The sequence below is a fragment of the Salvia hispanica genome, chromosome 3 (genome assembly GCF_023119035.1).
Source record: "Salvia hispanica cultivar TCC Black 2014 chromosome 3, UniMelb_Shisp_WGS_1.0, whole genome shotgun sequence".
Lineage (NCBI taxonomy): Eukaryota > Viridiplantae > Streptophyta > Magnoliopsida > Lamiales > Lamiaceae > Salvia > Salvia hispanica.
Window position 1 is genome coordinate 14,151,515 of NC_062967.1, and position 20,172 is coordinate 14,171,686.

The window sequence follows — 20,172 nt, forward strand, 5'->3', positions numbered from 1 at the left end:
CCCATACTTCACCCTTTAATTGAAGTGATTTAAAGATATAAGAAAGTGGATTTTCAAAGAGCCTTACCATCTATAAATTGAAATTCTACTGCACACCTTATGGATATTTCTTTCATTGTTTTCTGCGAGCAAGGTAGTTGCTAAAAAGATGACAATTATATAGGATTGAATGACATCTATCGGATAAAAAAATTGGATGACATTATTTGTTTTAAGAACTCCAAAAAACACAGAAAAGCTTAATAATGCATGAGTTTTAGTAAGATCAATCCACCTATATAGATGACGCCAAAGAGCCAGTTAGTAAATGACAAAGTTCCTTGAATTACAATATATTTAATAAGAAAAAGGAAACAATAATGTTAAGCATGGATGCACTTAAACATCAAGAAAGCATACGTCAATTGAACTAAAAACCTTAATAGAGGACCATGTTTGAAAGTTAAGCATCTAATAGGTATCGGAGCAGAACACCGATTTATTTGATTCGAGTCAATGAGTGATTGTCATTACTTGGATTTGAAATTAATAGAAAAAACGGATCTTTGATTGCGAGTGATGTTTTTAAATTCTCTCTTATAAAAAACAAGAAAATATAGTGTGGGCATCAAAATTTATAAGAAAATAATCATAAATTCACTAGAAATTTTCAAGTGAATCGAAGCTGCCGCTATACACAATAAACTTACGTGTAAAGTAGTAACGTTTACGCAACGTGGACACCTTGCAGACGATGTACTTTTTATGATAATCATACATAAACATAGAGTCGCGATACTCCAAAAAAATCATCGTATCCTTGACCTCATATGGATGTACATCACAAAAGGGATACTCTTGTTCGTAACTCTTCACACGAATCCAACTCAATTCCCTTCCTTCACATCTCGTTTCATAAATCTCCATCCACCACGTTATTAAATCAAATCGCACAAACGAGCACTCATCTTCTGCAAAAAATCATACTATATTTATGATCCATCGGAATTCTGATAGTCTCAAACACTTCATTCATCATGTCCAATTTTAGTATCTCCCAACTACAGTCCATACGGTACACGCGCCAATGTGCAAAGTAGTCATTATACTTTGGCTTAGATTTTATGGGACTCTCCTCGACAAGTTCTAGATCATCAAGCATGCCGTTGTCGGCCAACTCCCTCCAACAATCTGCCCTTCCTAGGTACACATGGGTGTGGATACGGTTGTGTGACCTGCACGACAACAGTTGCACAACTTTGTAATCTTCGTCCACGATATTTGACATGAGAGAGGAGTTGTGAATGGAGAAGCTTGAGTTGGCCCAAAACAGGGTTGCATATGGCTATAGGCTGCTTACTAAGTGTTGTGCAGTCGAAGCAGATTGGACCCTTAACCGGCCCATATGCCCTAAGTTGTTGTTATTGCCATTCCAGGCTGATTCTTTGTCTTCGAAGTGCTCGCTTTTATATGAGAATGATAATGACCTCTCCAAGTAACTTCTCACTATAATATTCCGAGCATTCAAATAACTTTTACATTCTAAAAATATTGATTTGTCATTGTTGTTGTTGTAATTATGTAATTTTCTGAAAGATGGAGAATCGATTACCTTGCACCAGAATTTGCAGACAGTTCGGCATCTCAAGAGGGAATGCACAGGTGCAGTCAAAACATCAAGAAACTCTGTCAAAACATGATTGTTCATTGCTATATATTTGATTGTAATGGAATAATGTGATGAAAAGATCGGTGAAGTATATATTGTGTTATTCAATTGATTACATCCTTTTGTATGCTATGAAATGCTATACGTGGTAATCTAGAATAAGGAAAATATTCTATTCTATATGGTAATTTGATTTTTTCCCTTGATTGTGGACATCTCAATTTCTCTCCAACACTATAACTCATGATCAAAATGATACGTAATATTCAACCGTAAGCAAAATAAAAACACTTAATTTTCCGACTCAGTTAAATTAACGTGTCAAAGTTTATCTAATTATTATGTGGAGTGAGAAAATGAACGAAATTTTTAGTCCATATATAAATGAGTCGTGTAACATCGAATTTGCTAGAATGTCAAAATTTTGAAATTTCATGAATTTGGCGGATTTGAATATCATTAATTCCAGAATGTACACGTGGCTAATGCATGGTGTAGAAATTTTGGTCTAACGTGGCTTGTAAATTATTGGGGATATGCACCACAATCTAATTGATTGCTTGAAACAAGACTTAAATTTACACGAATAGACCATAGGAATTATCAGGAGTATTAATTCTTATGATTCTTGAATAAATTAACTGTGATCTTTATACTTTTATACAACTATAACGGAAAAATCCCCCTTCCCGAATCCATCCCCGCCGTCCGGCAGCCCCATCTCCGCCCCATCTCCGCCACACTCCTCCACACCCCGCCCTTCAGGAAAAACCCACGTCGAATTTCCTCCAAATCAACCTCAATTGCCACCCCCACCGCCGCTCTTCAGCAAGGAGACCGCGAAGATATCGAATCCCTCTTCTCCGATCACAGCTCCGCACAATCAATCAACAATTACAACCGCGGCAACAAAATTCTCACCGGGGCCTCTTCCATTTCGTCGGGGGTAAGGCTAGAAAACGTCAGCAAGAGCTATAAGGGCGTCACCGTGTTGAAAGATATCAACTGGGAGGTGAAAAAGGGGGAGAAAGTTGGGCTAGTGGGCGTTAATGGCGCGGGGAAAACGACCCAAATGAGGATTATAGCGGGTTTGGAGGAGCCTGATTCGGGCAATGTGATTAAGGCGAAGAGCAACATGAAAATTGCCTTCTTGAGCCAAGAATTCGAGGTGGTGTCGACGAGGACGGTGAAAGAGGAGTTCTTGAGCGCTTTCAAGGAGGAAATGGAGGTTGCGGAGAGGCTGGAGAAGGTGCAGAAGGCGATAGAGAAGTCAGTTGACGATTTGGAGCTGATGGGGAGGCTTTTAGATGAGTTTGATTTGCTGCAGAGGAGGGCTCAAGCTGTGAATTTGGATGAGGTGGATGTGAAGATCAGTAAGCTGATGCCTGCACCTGAGGACGCGGATAAGCACGTTGGATCGTTCAGCGGAGGGTGGCAGATGAGGATGTCACTTGGCAAGATATTGCTGCAGGTATCATTAGCCATGTGAGGATTAGATTTTTAACTATGTTTGAATTAGTTTTGAGTTCATAGTGCTGCTTGTTATAGTTTTGAGTTGGTTGTGCTGCTTGTAATGGTTTAGAAGTGTGATTAGACTGCATTTGACATGACTTATGTAGCTGTTGTTGTTGTTGTTGTTGTTAATCGTCTGTGAGATTATTTGCAGGATCCTGACCTGTTGCTCTTGGATGAACCTACAAATCACCTTGATCTTGATACGATTCAGTGGCTCGAGGGTTACCTGAAGAGGCAAGATGTGCCAATGGTGATCATATCCCATGATAGGGCTTTCCTTGATCAGTTGTGTACTAAGATTGTTGAAACGGACATGGGTGTTTCGAGAACATATATGGGAAATTACTCAGATTATGTTATTGCAAAGGCGGCATGGGTTGAAGCTCAGTTTGGTGCATGGGAGAAACAGCTTAAGGAGATTGGACACACTAGAGAGCTCATTAACCGGTTGAGTGCAGGAGCTAATGCTGGCCGTGCTTCTACTGCTGAAAAGGTCTGTGTTAAATCTATTGTTCAATTGTATTTGATCTTAAGTATAGTCTCATACTTTCCGATTTTCTAACCTCCCCCGCATTTTTCAACTTTCAAGACATGTAGTAAGTCGCAATTTTATGATTCTTGTTATGTTCTTGAGAATTTCTTCTTGTCTTTTAAATTGTGGTGGAAACAGAAGCTCGAAAAACTCAAGGATGAGGAGCAAGTTGAGAAACCTTTTATTCGAAAGCAGATCAGAATTAGGTTCCCAGAGCGAGGAAGAAGTGGTCGAACTGTGGTGACTATGAAAAACCTCGATTTCAGCTTTGAGGATAAGGTAATTGACTTGTACTAAAGCTTTTATATAGAGATCTTGTTCCTTTGAATTCAGGACTTATTTCAGTGCTTCGAAATTCTGAACTCTGTGTCTCAGCATATCAGTCATGTGGCCATTAAGCATATAGTTTGTCATACGAATTGAATCTGTTCCAAAACGAAGAACTAGAGTTTACTCTATGTGAGGCATTAGATATGCAAGTTCTATTTCTATGGAGTTCATGAAAAAATTGTTTCCCTACTAGCGAATGTTTTCTGTTTATGGGGTTTATTTCATTACTACCAGCCATCTTTCTTTGCTCCATTCATGTAATAATCGTTTCCCAGGTTCTGTTTAAGAATGCAAACTTGACAGTCGAAAGGGGAGAGAAACTTGCTATTCTTGGTCCAAACGGGTGTGGAAAAAGTACGTTGCTGAAACTGATTATGGGGATGGTAAAGCCAGACCGAGGTGAAGTTTTGCTTGGGGAGCACAATGTCTTACCAAACTATTTTGAGCAAAATCAGGAATGTTTTTGCTATTTACCATGTCTTTCTAAAAAAATGGGTATTTGTCGTCTGTTTTCACTTATTCTATTTGGTTTAAGACACCCAATCCCTTTTGCAGGCGGGGGCCCTTGATCTGGACAAGACAGTGATAGAAACTGTTGGTGAAGTTGCAGAAGACTGGAGACTCGATGACATAAAGGGTCTCCTAGGTCGCTGCAACTTCAAGGCGGATATGCTTGACCGGAAGGTTTCCTTTCTCAGTGGTGGTGAGAAGGTATACATCCATTTCTATGGTAATTGTTTCGTTGCAATATTCTGTTGGAGCTGAATTTAGATTTCCTTCGACAGGCCCGGCTTGCATTTTGCAAGTTCATGGTCACACCTTCAACACTTCTAGTTTTGGATGAACCTACCAACCATTTGGACATACCCACAAAAGAGATGCTTGAGGTTTGCTTTCTAACCCCCCATACGTATCACTTTTTTTTGGAAGGATGGAGTATTTCCGATTACATTCATGATACTCTTTCTTGATTTGGTATGTTTACTTATCAGGAGGCGATCAATGAGTACCGAGGGACTGTCATCACTGTTTCACACGACAGATATTTCATTCGCCAAATTGTTAATCGAGTATTGGAAATAAAAGATGGGACGATACAGGACTATGCAGGAGACTACAATGTAATTCAAAGTCCACGCTTCTTTGTTGATGGATTATATCAAACTGTCATCCTCTTATACGATTTTTTAGAATATCGACACTGTAATTATTTGTTTTGATGCTCGTAGTATTATCTGGAGAAGAACCTAGAAGCAAGAGAAAGGGAGCTCGAAAGGGAGGCCGAGTTAGAGGAGAAGTCTCCAAAAGCTAAATCCAAATCCAAGATGACAAAGGTATGTATGAAGCTGGAGATTGTTAGGTCATTTGTTAAGTAACCTCACAATGTGTGTGGGCTATTGTTTTACGAGCAGGCGGAGAGGGAAGCTCGGAAGAAGCAGAAGATGCAGGCGTTTCAAGCTGCTAAGCAGAAATCCAAAGGACATAAAAATGCTAAAAGATGGAAATGAAAGAGAGTCATATGCATTAGAGTTAGGGGGGATGATAGCTCAATTAGTATATGTTGTTCATTTGGAAATTACATACATAGGTAACTTGTATCAGTAAGAACATCATGACTTGTATAAACATACAATCTTATGAAATTTCTGCAGTTAACTTCTCAAAGTCCATGCTTCTTTTTATGGATTATATGAAGAAAAGTGTCTTCCTCTTAAAAGATATTTTTTAGAATATTGATACAATATTATATGTTTTGAGGGAAATAATGTTGGTGAGCCTTTTGGTACGCGGATGGGGAATTATAATTCGATTATTTGCAAGTACTCCACATCAACTTCCCGACAAGCCACGAAGCTAAAATTTGCCACCTAATCTCGCAAATGGGAAATCAAAGTACTCCACGTCAACTTCCCGACAAGCCACGTAGTAAAATTTGCCACCTAATCTCGCAAATGGGAAATCAGCACCTAAGACGAAGTTCGAGAAGATGACAAGTTAAAATTCGTACTAGTAAAAATTAAAATTTTTGAATTTTTTGTGATATTAGAGGCTAATTATTGGAATAAAAGAAAATTAACTTTTTGTAATAAAAATATCAAGACATTAGAGCATCCGCAATGGTCGGCTAGCGACCGGCTAGCCGATTCGTCGCGCTGGCCGATCGGCTAGCCGAACCATTGCAGTCGGCCAGCGCAAAATCGGCGAGCGGATCGGCGTGGGCTCGCCGATCGCTCGTCGCTGGCCGAAACGCTAGCCGATCGGCTAGCCGCCATTGTGGAGGCCCGATCGGCCAGCGCCGATTTTCGATTTTTTTTTAATATTTTTTTTTAAATCATATATAAACACGATTTTCGTTTCATTTTCATTTGCACCACTTGTTTTAACGAGTTTTCTCTCTCTCTAAGTTTCTGTTCAAGAGCATCATCGAGTGATGGATCACAACAACGAGTCCAGTCCGGCGACGAGCGGCTCTCAGACTCCCACGGTACCAGTGGGATCCGGATGGGGGCAGATGGACCCGGGATTTAACATCCCTTGGAATCAAATGATGGGGATGATGGCTGGTGCGCCGGGGGGGGGGGCGATGGGGGGAACCGGGGAGGATATGCCGGGGGGGTATGCCGTGGGGGATGCCGGGCGGCGGGCGAGGAGCGGCGGGCGGTCGAGGCGCAGGGGGTGGGGGTATGCCCCGGATGCAGCAGCCGAGATGATGCTTTGCAGCGAGATGATGGGGATGATGTGGCGAGGGGGATGCCGGGGGGATGCCGCACGGTATGCATCCCGGGATGCCGGGGGTGCGGGGGGTCACCGGGAGGGGACGCGGTATATCGTCCTCGCTTGATTTTTTGACGGCTTCGTCCCACACGTCGACCCGGTGGAGACGCAGTTCTCTGGCGATGACCTTCTGTCATTGCATGATATGGGGATCGATCTCGGGGACGATGATACTCCCGTTCCAGCGACGCCGGCCGTGCCGAGGAAGAAGACGAGGGGGAAGGGGAAGGGCAAGGCGGTCGTCGAGTCATCGCAGCCCGGCTGCCACTGGCCGGAGGAAGTGGACGGAGGATGAGTACGCCGCGGTGGCCAAGGGGTGGTTGGAGGTGTGCGACGATCAGCTGGTTGCGAACAACCAGCCGGTCGTCAACATGTTGGCGAAGATCGTGGCTGCCTATAAGAACCACCGCCCGCACGGGAAGGACTTCGGCAACGAGGAGGTCCGGAAGGGGTGGGGAGCGCACCAGGGCCGCGGTGGGCCGTTTTGCGGGTATGCGCCAACGCCCTCCGTCGGCTCGGAAGTGGGCGGACGAGGATGGACGCCGGAGGATAGCCGCGAGTCAGTTCCCCTTGGAGGGAAAGTATAAGGAGTTCACCTTCTGGGAGTGCTTCTTGTTGTTGAAGGACTCGGAGAAGTTCCGGGCGGGGTGCGACGTTGGGTGGCCGAAGAAGCGAGCGACCGAACTATAGCGGCGACTACGGCGGCAGCAGCGGCGGATCCCACGACCTCCCCGGATGCTGAGGAGTTTCCATCCCCTCCTTCTTTTACTGGTCGCCCCCGCCCGATTGGACACAAGCGGGCGCAGCGGGCTGCGAGGGGCGGATCCCCCTATCACCCCGCGAGGTCCAGTCCTCCGCCCTCCCACCCGCCCCACTCGAGTACGCTCTCCATTCGCGTAACCAAACGCGGGCTCAGATGTTACAGGTCTTCCGAGAGTGGAAGAACGCCACCGACCCCACGGAGAAGAGGTTTCGCACGAGATGCTCGAGAGCATACGTGCTGATCTAGAGATGGCGAGGTCACGGCTGGGGGGTTCCGACGTGGGCTCGAGATACCACGGCGGGGCGGCGGCAGCTGGGCGACGGCGGCGACGGCGACGACGAGGACGACGGCGACGGCGACGGCGATGAGGAGTAGAGAGTGGCGGGCCTCGTTTGTTGAAGCCCTTTTTTTTAAAAAAAAATCATGTACTTTTTTTTTTTTTTAAATCTTTGTACTTTTTTTTTTTTAATGAAATGGATTATTTTTCCCGTATATGTGTCGTAAATTTAATTCCGTATATCGCAATTTCAATTCCGTAAATGTAGTATATTTTGAATTATTTTTATTGCGGCTGGCCTATGGCTGGCCTAAATCTGACGTGACAGGTGGTTTTTTTAGTATTGCTGATGTGGCAGAGGAGAGAATGGCTGGCCTATAGCTGGCCTATGCACCATTGCGGATGCTCTTATACTATACGAATATTTGCATAGTCTTATCTAAATTTGGATATTATGTAACACTAGAATTCTCTAGAATTAGGTATTAGAATATTTAAATACTTTAAGTAGAATTATCTCAATATAGATATTTATAATAAAATGTTTAGATTTTCATGGAAAAAAATTTAGATATGTAGAGATTGACTATAAATATGAGTGTATCATTTTGTATAAGATGAGAACTTAAAACGTGTTTTTTTTAGATCACCAACATCATATTTGTTAAACCTTTTTAAATTTTTACTTTAATTTAAAGGGAGTATCATTTTATTTTCAAACATAGTCCTAACTCTTAAGCACACTTTCGTTTGTGAATTAAGTCATCACTTTTGAAAGCGGGTTACTAAAATAGTATAGTAAATCACAGAGTTGAGATGATAGAATCCATTACAAGCAGAAACAAATTAAATTTACATAACATACTAAACCTAAAAAATTTCAGAACCATAAAAAAAATAATTAGTTTATTTTTCCCGTATCTTTTGATCAATACCAAATAAATTTACATGGTGAACAAACTATCCAACCAAGAGTTGATGCCCATGTTTTTGCGGAGGGAGATGGAATGGGGATGTGCACATCATCACTTTTGTATATTGAAATTCAAAAAATTGAATTCCTAGGTGCCGATGCCGATGCCGTCTAGGTGGTTTCCGGCATCGAACTAGGTTTTTTATCAAGGGTTTTTTTTAAGAGAGAATGAAACATGCTACATTGATCGACTTTTTTTAAGAGAGAAAGTGTTTAAGGTTCATTTTCATAAATTAATAACCGTTGCATTCGTGTTTAATCTATTCATTACCTCAATTATATTTGTTAATGTGCTACTATTTTTGTAATTATGGTTTTTATTTTTAGTCGGGTTTTTCGTAACAGATGAAGGTTTATGTGATACGAATATTTATAAATTGATGAACATGTGTATTCATTTTTAATATATTAGTTATTTTTGCAAATAAGGTTTTTAATCAGTCTATTATTTTCACAATTATGGTTTTTAATCAGGGTTCTTTATTCAAACTTATCTTAAAAGTTTTATATAGATTATGCCCAATTAATAATTTAAATAAATAATTTTACTTTTATTTCTACCTATAGATCGAAACAAATTAATCAAAACCTATGGATTTTTGACTAAGTACTCCCTCTGGCCTTCACTAATTTCATTCACTCAGCTTGAGAATAGCTGAAAATGATAATAAATAGTTAAAATAGAAAAAAAAAATAAAGTAAATAGAAAGAAAATAAAGATTTTAGTGATATTTTAGTTCAACTATTAGCTAATGCGTTGCTCAAATTCCATAGAAGTAGAACCGCTCGTTTATGGGTCAGGAATCTCCAAAACCACTGGAACGTTCCTATAAAATTCGGGATTTATCTTCAATTAAATATACTATTTTGGTTCACACACATTTTAAAATGTCTGTATAAAATTTTTAAAAATGCCACATCTTCTTGAGTTTTATTCAAGTCACAACGTTATTTATGATTTTAATATATTAAAGATGTGAAAGCGTATAGCAAAGACATTTAGTAATTAGCATCATATTATTTCATTTTTATTTTTGTTGTCACCTAGTCTTCTTCTGCGTGAAAGCTTGGGACAACCGTTTTTGTTGTGTGCATTTTATAATCTCATATTCAAGCGACATAAGCCATATGATCGATTATGATCTATAGATATAATTTATCAAATATACAGAGAATTTTATTAAAATGAAGCCATATGTTACTGTCTTGGTAACTAAAAAATCAAAGAACAAGCACTCACCATTTTTATTTTCAAGAGCTCACCATATTTCAAAGAGGAAACATCATTTTTGGTTTTGATTTAGAAGTTAGAACACACTTCATGTACACACGGTAGCCCAATCATACTTATCGTAAATACTGAAAAAAACTAAAGCCGATTACATATAGATATCAAATATACATAAAGTGTAAACGAGTAACCGATTTTAACCTGCACACGTTGTCAAATGTGAGCATAAAACTGATCGGAAAAGAAGTACTATCTGTTAAACAAAAGTACTCCGAAATTATTGCATTAGAGGATGAGTACATACATATACTATAAGGAATGATCACACGTTAATATCTGTACGCCTTGATCTTGCACGAGCATAATCCTCAGAATTTGTCCTGGCAAATGCTGGGATGTTGTAATTGTCTGGTTTCGACATAGGCTGCTGAGGATAAAGTGTCGGAGGCGGTGTCAAGTTGTGCTGAGCAGGAAGTGGAGGAAGTACATCATACTTGTACGGCTGACCTAAAGCGCTACTAACAGAATAAGATGAGTAAGAAGTATGCCATATGGAGACTGGAAACTAGTTCAGCAATACTATTTTGTTTCTTCTCATCTTATCTTAGCATGTACGAAAATTTATATGAAAATAATACGCGGTCAAGCTGAACATAGAAAAATGAGCACAAAACTTGAGGCAATTCGAACATACAATGCTTAGCTGTGTTGCGTATGTCGTACCTTGAATTTTTATACTGCTGGTCATCATCGCTGGAAATCTCACCAGGCCCAGGAAACGAGCCTTTGACTTGGGCAGACCACGGGGTTGAACTAGACAATTCATCCGGAAAATATCTCCTTCTGATCAACTGTCACGCAAAATATACAACTCATTTAAACAAAAGTTTTGCAGCAGACAATAAGTAACAAGTGGGAGCACAAGTACAGAACCATTCGGAAAAATTTCATCAGGGCCTCCTTGTCATATCTGGCTTCCTTGGCAGACTGCATTTAGAAACCAAAAATTGTTAACACATCAATATGAAACTAGTAAGGCAGATTTTATCATACTACTACACATCCAACTGGGAATCAAAACCATGGCAATATAAGCAAATACTATAATCTATAATCCAAATGGTAATGAGGTTGAAACCTCGAAAAATCATATTCACCAGAGTCCTTGCTTTCCCATTTATTTTCATAAAATCAATGCCGACTTTTGTTTAGTTCACTAGGAGAAATTACTGTACTAAGAAGAGAATAAATTAAAAACTTACATTATCAAACACACTACAAATAGGTTCTACAAACTCCAAATTCAGATCAACAAGTGCTGGAAGCCTAGAAGACCAATACCCCCATACTCCATAGTTAGACACTAGTATAATTAAACCGATATCACCAAGCACTTTTGACTATGTTCAATATAGCTACCAACTTAATAACAAAGCCCTTCTATAATTCTCCCATGTTGTAGCTACCAACTCAGCTACCGAACTTATTAATTAAACGATTTTGAATCATATGCCTGCCTTAGAAACTAAAAACACAACTAAAGCAGAGTAGAGAAGACAGATATGTTTTGCAATGCTTTTGCCACAAAGTAGATTAAATTTCATCGCTCTGTTGGAAAATTATAGGAACTTTTCCTAGATCTAAAAGGTTATGAAATTTCCTTTTCTTTTATTCACAAATTATATTACTACTACTGATTTCATGAACAAATGTAGGTAGCAGAAAGGTTTATGCACTGTCAAGGGCAACTCATCAACTAGATAAATGAATTGAAATGAACGCAGCAAGAAAGCCGGACGTACTGCCAGAAGGCCTCCACTGCTAGGGAAGCTCTCAACCAAAGGAAGGTCCTCGCTCGATGGGAGCAAGCCCTGCTTTCCAGCCCACTGTCGAGCTACATCAACAAGATTACCACTGCTTCCTCGTGCACCATCTTTTGCCGAAATGTCTGCTTTATTTCCGACAACAATATACGGAACAGGAAGCCCACCAGGACCTCCAGATGATAAAGGAGCCGAGAATGTACCAGTTGCGGATATTTCAGCTGCCCATTTGCTCAAGCTACTCTTGGTCCTTCTTTGAGAAAGATCATGAACAAACACAACACCTAAAATCAAAGATCATGTGACAAAAGGAGAAAAAGGGACTTATAGTCAAGCATCAAACAATTAAACTTAAGAAAATTTTAAACAAACTAAACTTCAATGAAGTACTATAACCAATTAAAATCAACTAAGCAGAAAACCATTATCATAAAAGAGTAATCAACTTAAAATAGCAAGTAATTGTTCAGAAAGATCAGCTAACAGAAAGGCACAAATTACTCAATTCAAAGAAAATATTAAGAGAAAAATGTTTTTTATATACCATTAATTTGAGAATAGAAAAGAGACCGGCAGTCAGTGTATCTTTCATGCCCCGATATATCCCAGAGTTCAACAAAGAAATCTCTCTCGAAGTTGCTTCTGATGTTATTTGATGAGCCCGTAGAACTTCCATATGTAACATGCTGCATATGGGAAAGGAAATACATCAACTCAATCCAGAGTATACAGAATAGATTCATTTTCAAGAATATATACGCAAGTATTACCTTGACAGCAACGTTACACCCAACTGTTTGAGGAGGTTGAGCAATGGACGACCCCGTCATAATCAGATGAACAAGAGAACTTTTCCCCACACCTAAACGGACACATTAATCAAAAGGCATTGTCACAGCATGATCTGAAACCTTAAACATAATCAACTCCTTGCAATTCGAGACCTCTCATGATCACATAGCTAATTCACTACTTTGATCGATCAAAATAGCTGTATATATACTTTCTAGTATTGAATCACCGATTCACCATCAACAAGCAACGATACAACCGAAGGCAAGTTCAAACTACAACCTCAATAAAGGAAAAACAATTCAATTTTAACTAAACAAATGAATTCCAACCATTTTTTGGGAGAATTTAAGAAACATTATGACTCAATATATCACTCAATTTCATCAAACAAAGAATATGCTTCAAAATCCAAACACGCTAACAACAAAAGCACGATGAATCACAAACAATAAGAGAGAATTTCGGACACAACATTAGCTCACCTGAATCTCCAACAACTAGCACTCTAACCTGGCCGCTAGGAGGGCCACCGCTTTCTTCTCCGCTCTCCCTCATACTCTCCCTCCAAAACATCTCTCTCTAACTAGCAATATCTCAAAATAGGCCCTCAACTCAAATCCAATTCCAAAAATTCAAACCAAAATCTCAAAATCGGCTGCGTAAATGAGACACAAAGCGCGGTGAGATCGAAAAGGGGCACTGAATAGGGCTTTTTCGAGAATTTGTTCCAGTTCGAGTGATCTTAATTGAAGATGTTTCAAACAGGAAGATTAATTGCTTGAAATTACTAATTTTTGGGGGAAAATATATTCAACCGATTAAGTAAATGACATGCCAATATTTGTAATCGGTTTGTAATTATTAAATATTCGATCAATTAAATGACATGGTATCTTGGTATATTTCCTGCAACTAAATTGACTCTGTCTTGAAAGGAATTTTCGGCATTTTAAATATACCCTTTTATTGTGATTGACAATATCCTCGTGCACCATCTTTTTTAAATTAGATTACTATATTATGAATACCATCTTTTTTAAATTAGATTACTATATTATGAAATTTCTATTTTTTCATTTATCATAATCGTATTCGTATTCAAATCGATATGTACTTGCAATGTTAAAAAAGACATTGTTTGAATAGAATAAGAAAAGAAATACTATAAATATAAACAAAAATATAAGAAAATATTTTTTTTAAGTGACCACATAGTATATTATTTTATACGTCATTTTAAATTGAAATTTCATAATTTAATATTTTTATTTGAAAATTATGTGTTAGAGTTTGAGAAAACTTAAATACAAATGACTATTTACCCTATAAATAAGTAGTACAATTAATAAAAAACAATTAATTGCTATAGCAAATAGTATAAATTTTACCACGATTATACATGAATGCAGAATATAGTCATATTCTGTGTAAATATACAACTTTATTCTTATGTAAAATGCTTTGAAAATAACAAATGCAGAATATAAATCATTCCTGGTGTGAAAAACTGAAAATAGTAATTCGGCAAGATTATGAAATTTACATTAAATTGAAGCTTCATTTCAAACATTTTCAAATAAAAATTTCCTCCACTACTGAAATAGAAATTAAAATAATTACATAATTTTACTAACGCAGTGTGATCAAATTTGCTAAACCATAATAAGATGTAGCAAATCTCACTTATAACATTTTGTAACAACTAACAACCCGTTCCCGTAATACTCTAATTGCTGTGATTTTCGTATCATACTCATTTATGAAACTTCTTTTCATTAAAATGTCGAAATCAATTCGTTCTAACCCTTGGTAACCTCGAACCATCCTCCGAGTCATTTGCAAACACGTACGATCACGTCCTCCCATCCGAACCACCAAGACGCAAGCCCTCCAAGCTCCTACCACTTCAAAACAAGAGTGGAGTTTACCCATGATTTTCAAGTGAGAAATGTTACAAACACTTGAGTCAAGTGTTTACAGTCAACACAGAATGGATATTGCTTTGTGGCCGGCCAAGGACAGCCACATTATTGCTTTAAGAGTGCATGCCCAAAAAGGCATAAAAATTTATTTAAATATAGTTGCACTTTTACATGCACTACAGCAAAAGGATCGACTAATGATATTTTTTAATATTATTATGGATGCTAATTTGTACGATTAATTATATCATCCATACTTCATAAAACATTCGTATTGTTGATGTCTCAGTCAAAATTAAGGATATAAATAGAAACGTTCTAAAAAGTCAAAAAAATAAGATAACTTACCCTTAGCTTAATTAAGGGATGTTTTTTCTTCCTAAATTATGGTTATTTTTTAAAAAATAAATCAAACACTAGTAATGTCACAAAATTAACTATCGTACACTCTCAATCTCACGAAATCTAGTGACATATCTATGTTCTTGTGACACACATATTAACTACTACTCCCTCCGTCCCGGAGTATTAGACTCACTTCTTTTGGACACATGATTTAAGGAATTGATATTTAAATAATTAAAGTGGAGAGAGAAAAGTATGAGAGAGGGAAAAAGTAGGGGAGAGAAGAGAGAAAAAAGTAGGTGGAGAATAAAATAAGATAGAAGCTTTTTGCTAAAAAAGAAAATGAGTCTAATATGTTGGGACATCCCAAAAAGGAAAGTTGGTCTAATACCTTGGGACGGAGGGAGTACTATATAACGTATCGCACTTTCATTTAATAGTAACATTATAAGTGTCATGATTCTTGATAAATTTTCTCTATTGGAAAACTTTGTTGTAGTGCATAATCCTAGTCTATATTGGGATTTAACAATTTGGTCAAACTCCTATCAGTATCAACCTAATTGTTCTCTTGATGGAACTTTCTATATATATATATATATAGTTCGATCTTATCACTTTTAATTTATTTAATTATGGAGCAATTAAATTCTAAAGTGGATAAGTCAAATGTTTTAAAAAAAATACATTGTTTGTCAATTTAGGATCTTAGCGATTGACAACATTACCAACTTAAGACAAACTCTTGCATTTCAATTTTTAACTGGTATAGATCAAAACAATTCAATTATAATTTTGATTTTCTCATATATAAAAAAATTCTAGTACTAGTTTTTATCAGAATAAATTAAACCTAAATATATATGTACAAAATTACTTAATTAACTTTTTTTTATAATTCTAATTTGTTGGCATTTGATTTTGCATTGTATCTTAGTGCAGTCTCAGTGTCTCACTGTCTAACACAAGATCCCATGTTTTATATGGAGTATATTTCATTCATTCTAATACCTCTCCATTATATCGCAAGATGTTCATAGCTAAAAAAATTACAAATAACATCCAAATAAGTATTAATTAATATTTGTTGCAAATATATATATACACATGAAGACTGTCTAAGCAGTGGTGTGAGTTAATCAGATTGCAGAGGAAGTGCAATAATAGGTAGATGAGGCATGATTGTGTGTTCCTTGATAAGTGGTAATCACATAACTTGAATCCAAACAATCCCTTTCTACCCTTTTCTTCACCTTGCATCCTCCACTTGAGCACTTGAAATAGTTCCTACACATTTTATACATGTTCTCATTTTATCATTTTATTTGGAGAGAGAGAGAGAGAGAGAGAGATAGATCATCCATTTTAAATTTGCATTGATATATTTACATATATATGATCATTAATTAGAAAAGTGCACAACAACAATATGCTTTTTAATTCATTTGGAACATAAAATTTTAAATAAAAAAACTAATTATTTAACTACATCAATGAGAAAAATTGAAAATAATTGAACTACAACATGCTACTATAGCAACAACTATTTCATAGGTGAAATGCCAAAACAGATTAGATATTTCATTTCAAGTTGAGCCTTCTCAACTTGACATTGTGTGTGAGCCCTACTCAAACACTAGTACCTATATGTGTAATGTGATTTGAAATTATATTTATTCTCATGTCTCTTCAATTTTATTCCATCTTAATTTCTTCAATTAACGGTCAATATTTATCAAATTCATCATTAAAACTCTTAACTCTATGTTATATTCTCTAGTTAGTGTTTTACAATATGAAACTATCATTTGATTACTAATAAAATCAATAACAAACCAGTTCTCATTATTAATTTAAATGCTTATAAATGTATAATACCTAAATAGCAGTTAAATCAATTACAAGAACATAAGATCTAAATATTTAAAACCAACACACAAATAAATATACCTGGGATTGGGGCTGTTCTTGACCATCTTCTTTCCATATTTCCTCCACTTATACCCATCATCCATTACTTCAAGCTGTGTTTTTGTTCTAAATGCAAATCTACAATCCTCATGTGCCTTGTACTTGTCCACTACTCTCCTTGGCCTTCTAAGAAACACCAAAACTTAATTAATTACCAACATATATCGATCTATATCACCATAGAATCAGAGATCCCATCTAATATCAAGAAAAAAGGCATCAAAACAAAAGGAAAAACTAACATATTATTGGCAAATGGAGGTGAAGTGAAAGATCCATTTGAGCAATCCACAACACCTTGGCTTTTTTCACAAGAAATATTGTGGTTTGAGCCAAAATCTTCATCGAACACGAGATAATTAGCGATGTCGAAGTAGAGAGGATCTTCGAGTGGATGATCACAATTAGGGTTGAGAGAATTAGGGTTTTGAGATTGAGGAGTAGTGTTTGTTGTAGATTTTAGCTTCAACATGTTTTCAAGTGTTAGAACAAAAGTGGAAGGGAAAATAATTGGTTTGATTTGCTGAAATAGTCACTTTTTTATAATATAGATTTTTTTTATTCAAGAAATTTGAATGTTTATCTTTTTGTCTCTTCAAAAGTGAGGGTTGCAGCTTCATGGGGCCTTTCGTGGACATAGAGCATGAAGCTACAAGGAGACACGTGGCGTTAGGATAATAGTTAGGTGACGTCGGCTGCTGATGTCATTTAATTTGATGCCACCAATCAGATTTGGCGGACATACGTCATAGCTGGGATCGCCATACACGACGGGGGCTAACGTTGTATGCCGACTGGGATTTTAAACGTTACGTTTAGGCTCAGTAAATTGCATAAGTTGTGTTATTATCGAGTTAATACAATAACAATCCAATTATAAAGACCAAATCTGAATATGACTTATTAAAAAATTATGATCCTAAACACGAATTCAATTTAAATCTAAATACGCACACGACATAAATTCATCATCGACTTGATCTTATGGATGTTAGTGATATAATAAGAATATGATATGATACGAGCTCGACAACACAAAATAATTCAAGCATGTTGCAAATGAGATATAACCTGATGGCATCGTAGTACAGTCATGAAGGTGAAGACAAGGAATGGTGGAGTCATATGAAAAGTAAAAAATAAAAATATAATCATAAATTTAATAATTAAGATAATTAAAATAATAATAATAATAATAATAATAATAATAATAATAATAATCATCGTAATAGTATTAATTAATACTCCATCCGTCCCACTTTAGGAGTCCCGGTTTACCATTTTTGGGTGTCCCGCTTTAGGAGTACCGGTTGGAATATTCCATAAATGGTATCAGGCCCTACATTCCACTCACATTTTTCACTCACATTTTATTATAAAATTAATATAAAAAAGTAGGACCCACATTCCATTATCTTTTTTCACCAACTTTCCTTTGCATTTCTTAAAACCCGTACCAAACTTAACCGAGACTCTAAAGTGAGACGGAAGAAGTAATGGCGTATTCCAACGTTGGGCCAGACACAGATATAATGTGCTTATTGAGTCGATCTAGTAAGGACACGAATTACATGATAAGATTTGATAATAATTCATTGATTCCGTGCTTATTTGTACCGTGTCGTGCATTATGTCAAAAACATGAAGACACTAATCCTAATTCAGATTGAAGAAACATGGAGTCAATATACACATTTAGTTTGTGTGGTGGGCTCGTGTATAAAAGAAGAAATGTATTGCAAAGTTATTGGGCTTTACTTCTTTCTAGCATTTCACTAAGGCCCAAAACAAAACAATCCATGAGATAGTAGTACACGTCAATCCAAAATAAGAGCTACAGTTCATTAAATCACAAACACAAATACTCCCTCCGTCCACGATTAAGAATCACATTTCTAAATGATGCGGGTTTTAAGAAATGTTAAGAAAAATTGGTGGAAGAAAGTTAGTAGTATATGGGTCTCACTTGTATATATTAGTTTTAAATGATATGTTAGTAGAATGAGTTAGTGGAATGTAGGGTCTCTTTACCATTTATAGTAATTATGAACCGGGACTCTTATTCGTGAGCGGACCAAAATGGAAAAACGAGACTCTTATTCGTAGACGGAGTGAGTATATTGCATTGCATAAGCACAGCATTTCAAAGACACAAGCATGATATTCCACGAGGGATATTGGTCCCTAAAACCATAAACTTTTGCTAAATATTTATATTTCCCACGAACTGTAAAATTAGTCTACAATATCACAAACTTTACATTTTGTTTGTTATTTCTCATGGCGGTTAAATCATCATATCCGACTAACTTACGTGTGTTTTTATCCTGCTTTGCACTACTAGTTCAACGTGATTTTTTACGTGGCTTTTATCCTACTTACCAAAAACTTAAAAAGTGGTCTAAAATATCATAAATATTTCACGGTTGCCCACGTAGAATTAGTTTTTCTCCGAAGATATTTTATTTGAGTTGAGATAGAAAATAACAAACAAAATGCAAAGTTTGTGATATTGTACACCAATTTTAAAGTTCGTAAAAAATACCAAAATTTGGCCAAAATTCATGATTTCAGATACCAATATCCCAGTCTATAATCAATTGATGCTCATTTCTTAAATAGTTAGAATGTTATTGTATAGCTCAGGTTAGTCCAAAATGATCTGATATCTCCTTGAAGAGCTAGAAGAAAAGATTATTATACAAACCTAGCCCGTTATATATTTCCATTATAATAATAAAGTTTGAGTTGTTTAATTCACATTTGAAAAATTGTTAAATATCACGAAACAACTTTAAAAAGTAGTACAACTTCATTTAACAAAATTATAAAATATAATGAATTAAATACAACTTTATAAGTATAAAGTTTGAGTTGTTTCACAAACCTAGCCCGTTTTATATATTTAAATTAAATATCATGAAACACAAGTTTTGGGCCTTTTGGGGCATAGCATAACATTTCCTCATTTTTTTCTTTTTTTTCTTTTCATTTTTTCCTTTTTCCCTGTTCTTACAACCTTTCCTTAAGAAAATCTTTTTAAACACCAAGGGCTCACTCGCATCAATTTGTCTGTGCTGTGCTGGAACAAAGAATTAATAATACATATACTCCAATATGCACACATAGCATATCTATTTAATGATTAGAGCTTATTTTCTTGCTTTTATATAGAGATCCACAAGCTCCAAATGTTCGATCTACAATTGAACCATGTTCATGGGGTTGACTTTTAAAGTATAGAGTTTCCATCTCAATTATCTCTGAACTTT

At 36.8% G+C, this 20,172-nt stretch overlaps 3 protein-coding genes across 6 annotated transcripts; 1 reads left to right on the forward strand and 2 right to left on the reverse strand.

The window, feature by feature from the left end:
- Positions 1 to 2,309: 2,309 nt before the first annotated feature.
- Positions 2,310 to 5,690, forward strand: LOC125209346 (ABC transporter F family member 5-like; the record flags this gene model as incomplete). Its single annotated transcript, XM_048108947.1, has 9 exons — positions 2,310 to 3,119; positions 3,315 to 3,656; positions 3,834 to 3,974; positions 4,301 to 4,480; positions 4,581 to 4,736; positions 4,811 to 4,912; positions 5,018 to 5,146; positions 5,255 to 5,359; positions 5,438 to 5,690. Coding segments are annotated over 9 exons (2,061 nt in total), but the record flags the coding sequence as incomplete, so codon positions are not given.
- A 4,456-nt stretch (positions 5,691 to 10,146) lies between these two features.
- On the reverse strand, positions 10,147 to 13,498 carry LOC125211569 (small GTPase LIP1-like). 3 transcript variants are annotated; one of them, XM_048111426.1, is made up of 8 exons: positions 13,145 to 13,498; positions 12,638 to 12,729; positions 12,412 to 12,553; positions 11,847 to 12,151; positions 10,978 to 11,031; positions 10,768 to 10,895; positions 10,349 to 10,562; positions 10,147 to 10,245 (listed from the first exon to the last, which is right to left on the reverse strand). In XM_048111426.1, the coding sequence occupies exons 1-7, from the start codon at positions 13,233 to 13,235 to the stop codon at positions 10,367 to 10,369; spliced, it is 1,008 nt and encodes a 335-aa protein (XP_047967383.1). In that variant the 5' UTR covers positions 13,236 to 13,498; the 3' UTR covers positions 10,147 to 10,245; positions 10,349 to 10,366. The 3 variants fall into 3 exon arrangements, with proteins under 3 accessions (XP_047967383.1, XP_047967382.1, XP_047967384.1); XM_048111425.1 differs by having other exon boundaries at positions 10,171 to 10,562; positions 13,145 to 13,497; XM_048111427.1 differs by having other exon boundaries at positions 10,171 to 10,559; positions 13,145 to 13,495.
- Positions 13,499 to 15,922: 2,424 nt separating this feature from the next.
- Positions 15,923 to 17,427, reverse strand: LOC125216294 (probable WRKY transcription factor 50). Of its 2 annotated transcripts, none has more exons than XM_048117970.1 (3): positions 17,143 to 17,427; positions 16,880 to 17,023; positions 15,923 to 16,216 (listed from the first exon to the last, which is right to left on the reverse strand). In XM_048117970.1, exons 1-3 carry the CDS (start codon positions 17,370 to 17,372, stop codon positions 16,069 to 16,071), a joined length of 522 nt encoding a protein of 173 aa, XP_047973927.1. In that variant the 5' UTR covers positions 17,373 to 17,427; the 3' UTR covers positions 15,923 to 16,068. The 2 variants fall into 2 exon arrangements, with proteins under 2 accessions (XP_047973927.1, XP_047973926.1); XM_048117969.1 differs by having other exon boundaries at positions 16,880 to 17,026; positions 17,143 to 17,425.
- Between the last annotated feature and the right edge of the window lie 2,745 nt (positions 17,428 to 20,172).

Excerpts from the sequence above, each read along its gene's own strand:
- LOC125216294 (XM_048117969.1), bottom strand. The coding sequence starts at position 17,372 with ATGTTGAAGCTAAAATCTACAACAAACACTACTCCTCAATCTCAAAAC. Across the intron at positions 17,027-17,142 it reads CCTCCATTTGCCAATAATAT|AAGGCCAAGGAGAGTAGTGG; the intron begins GTTAGTTTTTCC and ends GGTGTTTCTTAG. Across the intron at positions 16,217-16,879 it reads AAGAACAGCCCCAATCCCAG|GAACTATTTCAAGTGCTCAA; the intron begins GTATATTTATTT and ends TAAAATGTGTAG.
- LOC125211569 (XM_048111426.1), bottom strand. The coding sequence starts at position 13,235 with ATGTTTTGGAGGGAGAGTATGAGGGAGAGCGGAGAAGAAAGCGGTGGC. Across the intron at positions 12,554-12,637 it reads GGTGTAACGTTGCTGTCAAG|CATGTTACATATGGAAGTTC; the intron begins GTAATACTTGCG and ends TCCCATATGCAG. Across the intron at positions 10,563-10,767 it reads CAGCAGTATAAAAATTCAAG|TAGCGCTTTAGGTCAGCCGT; the intron begins GTACGACATACG and ends TTATTCTGTTAG.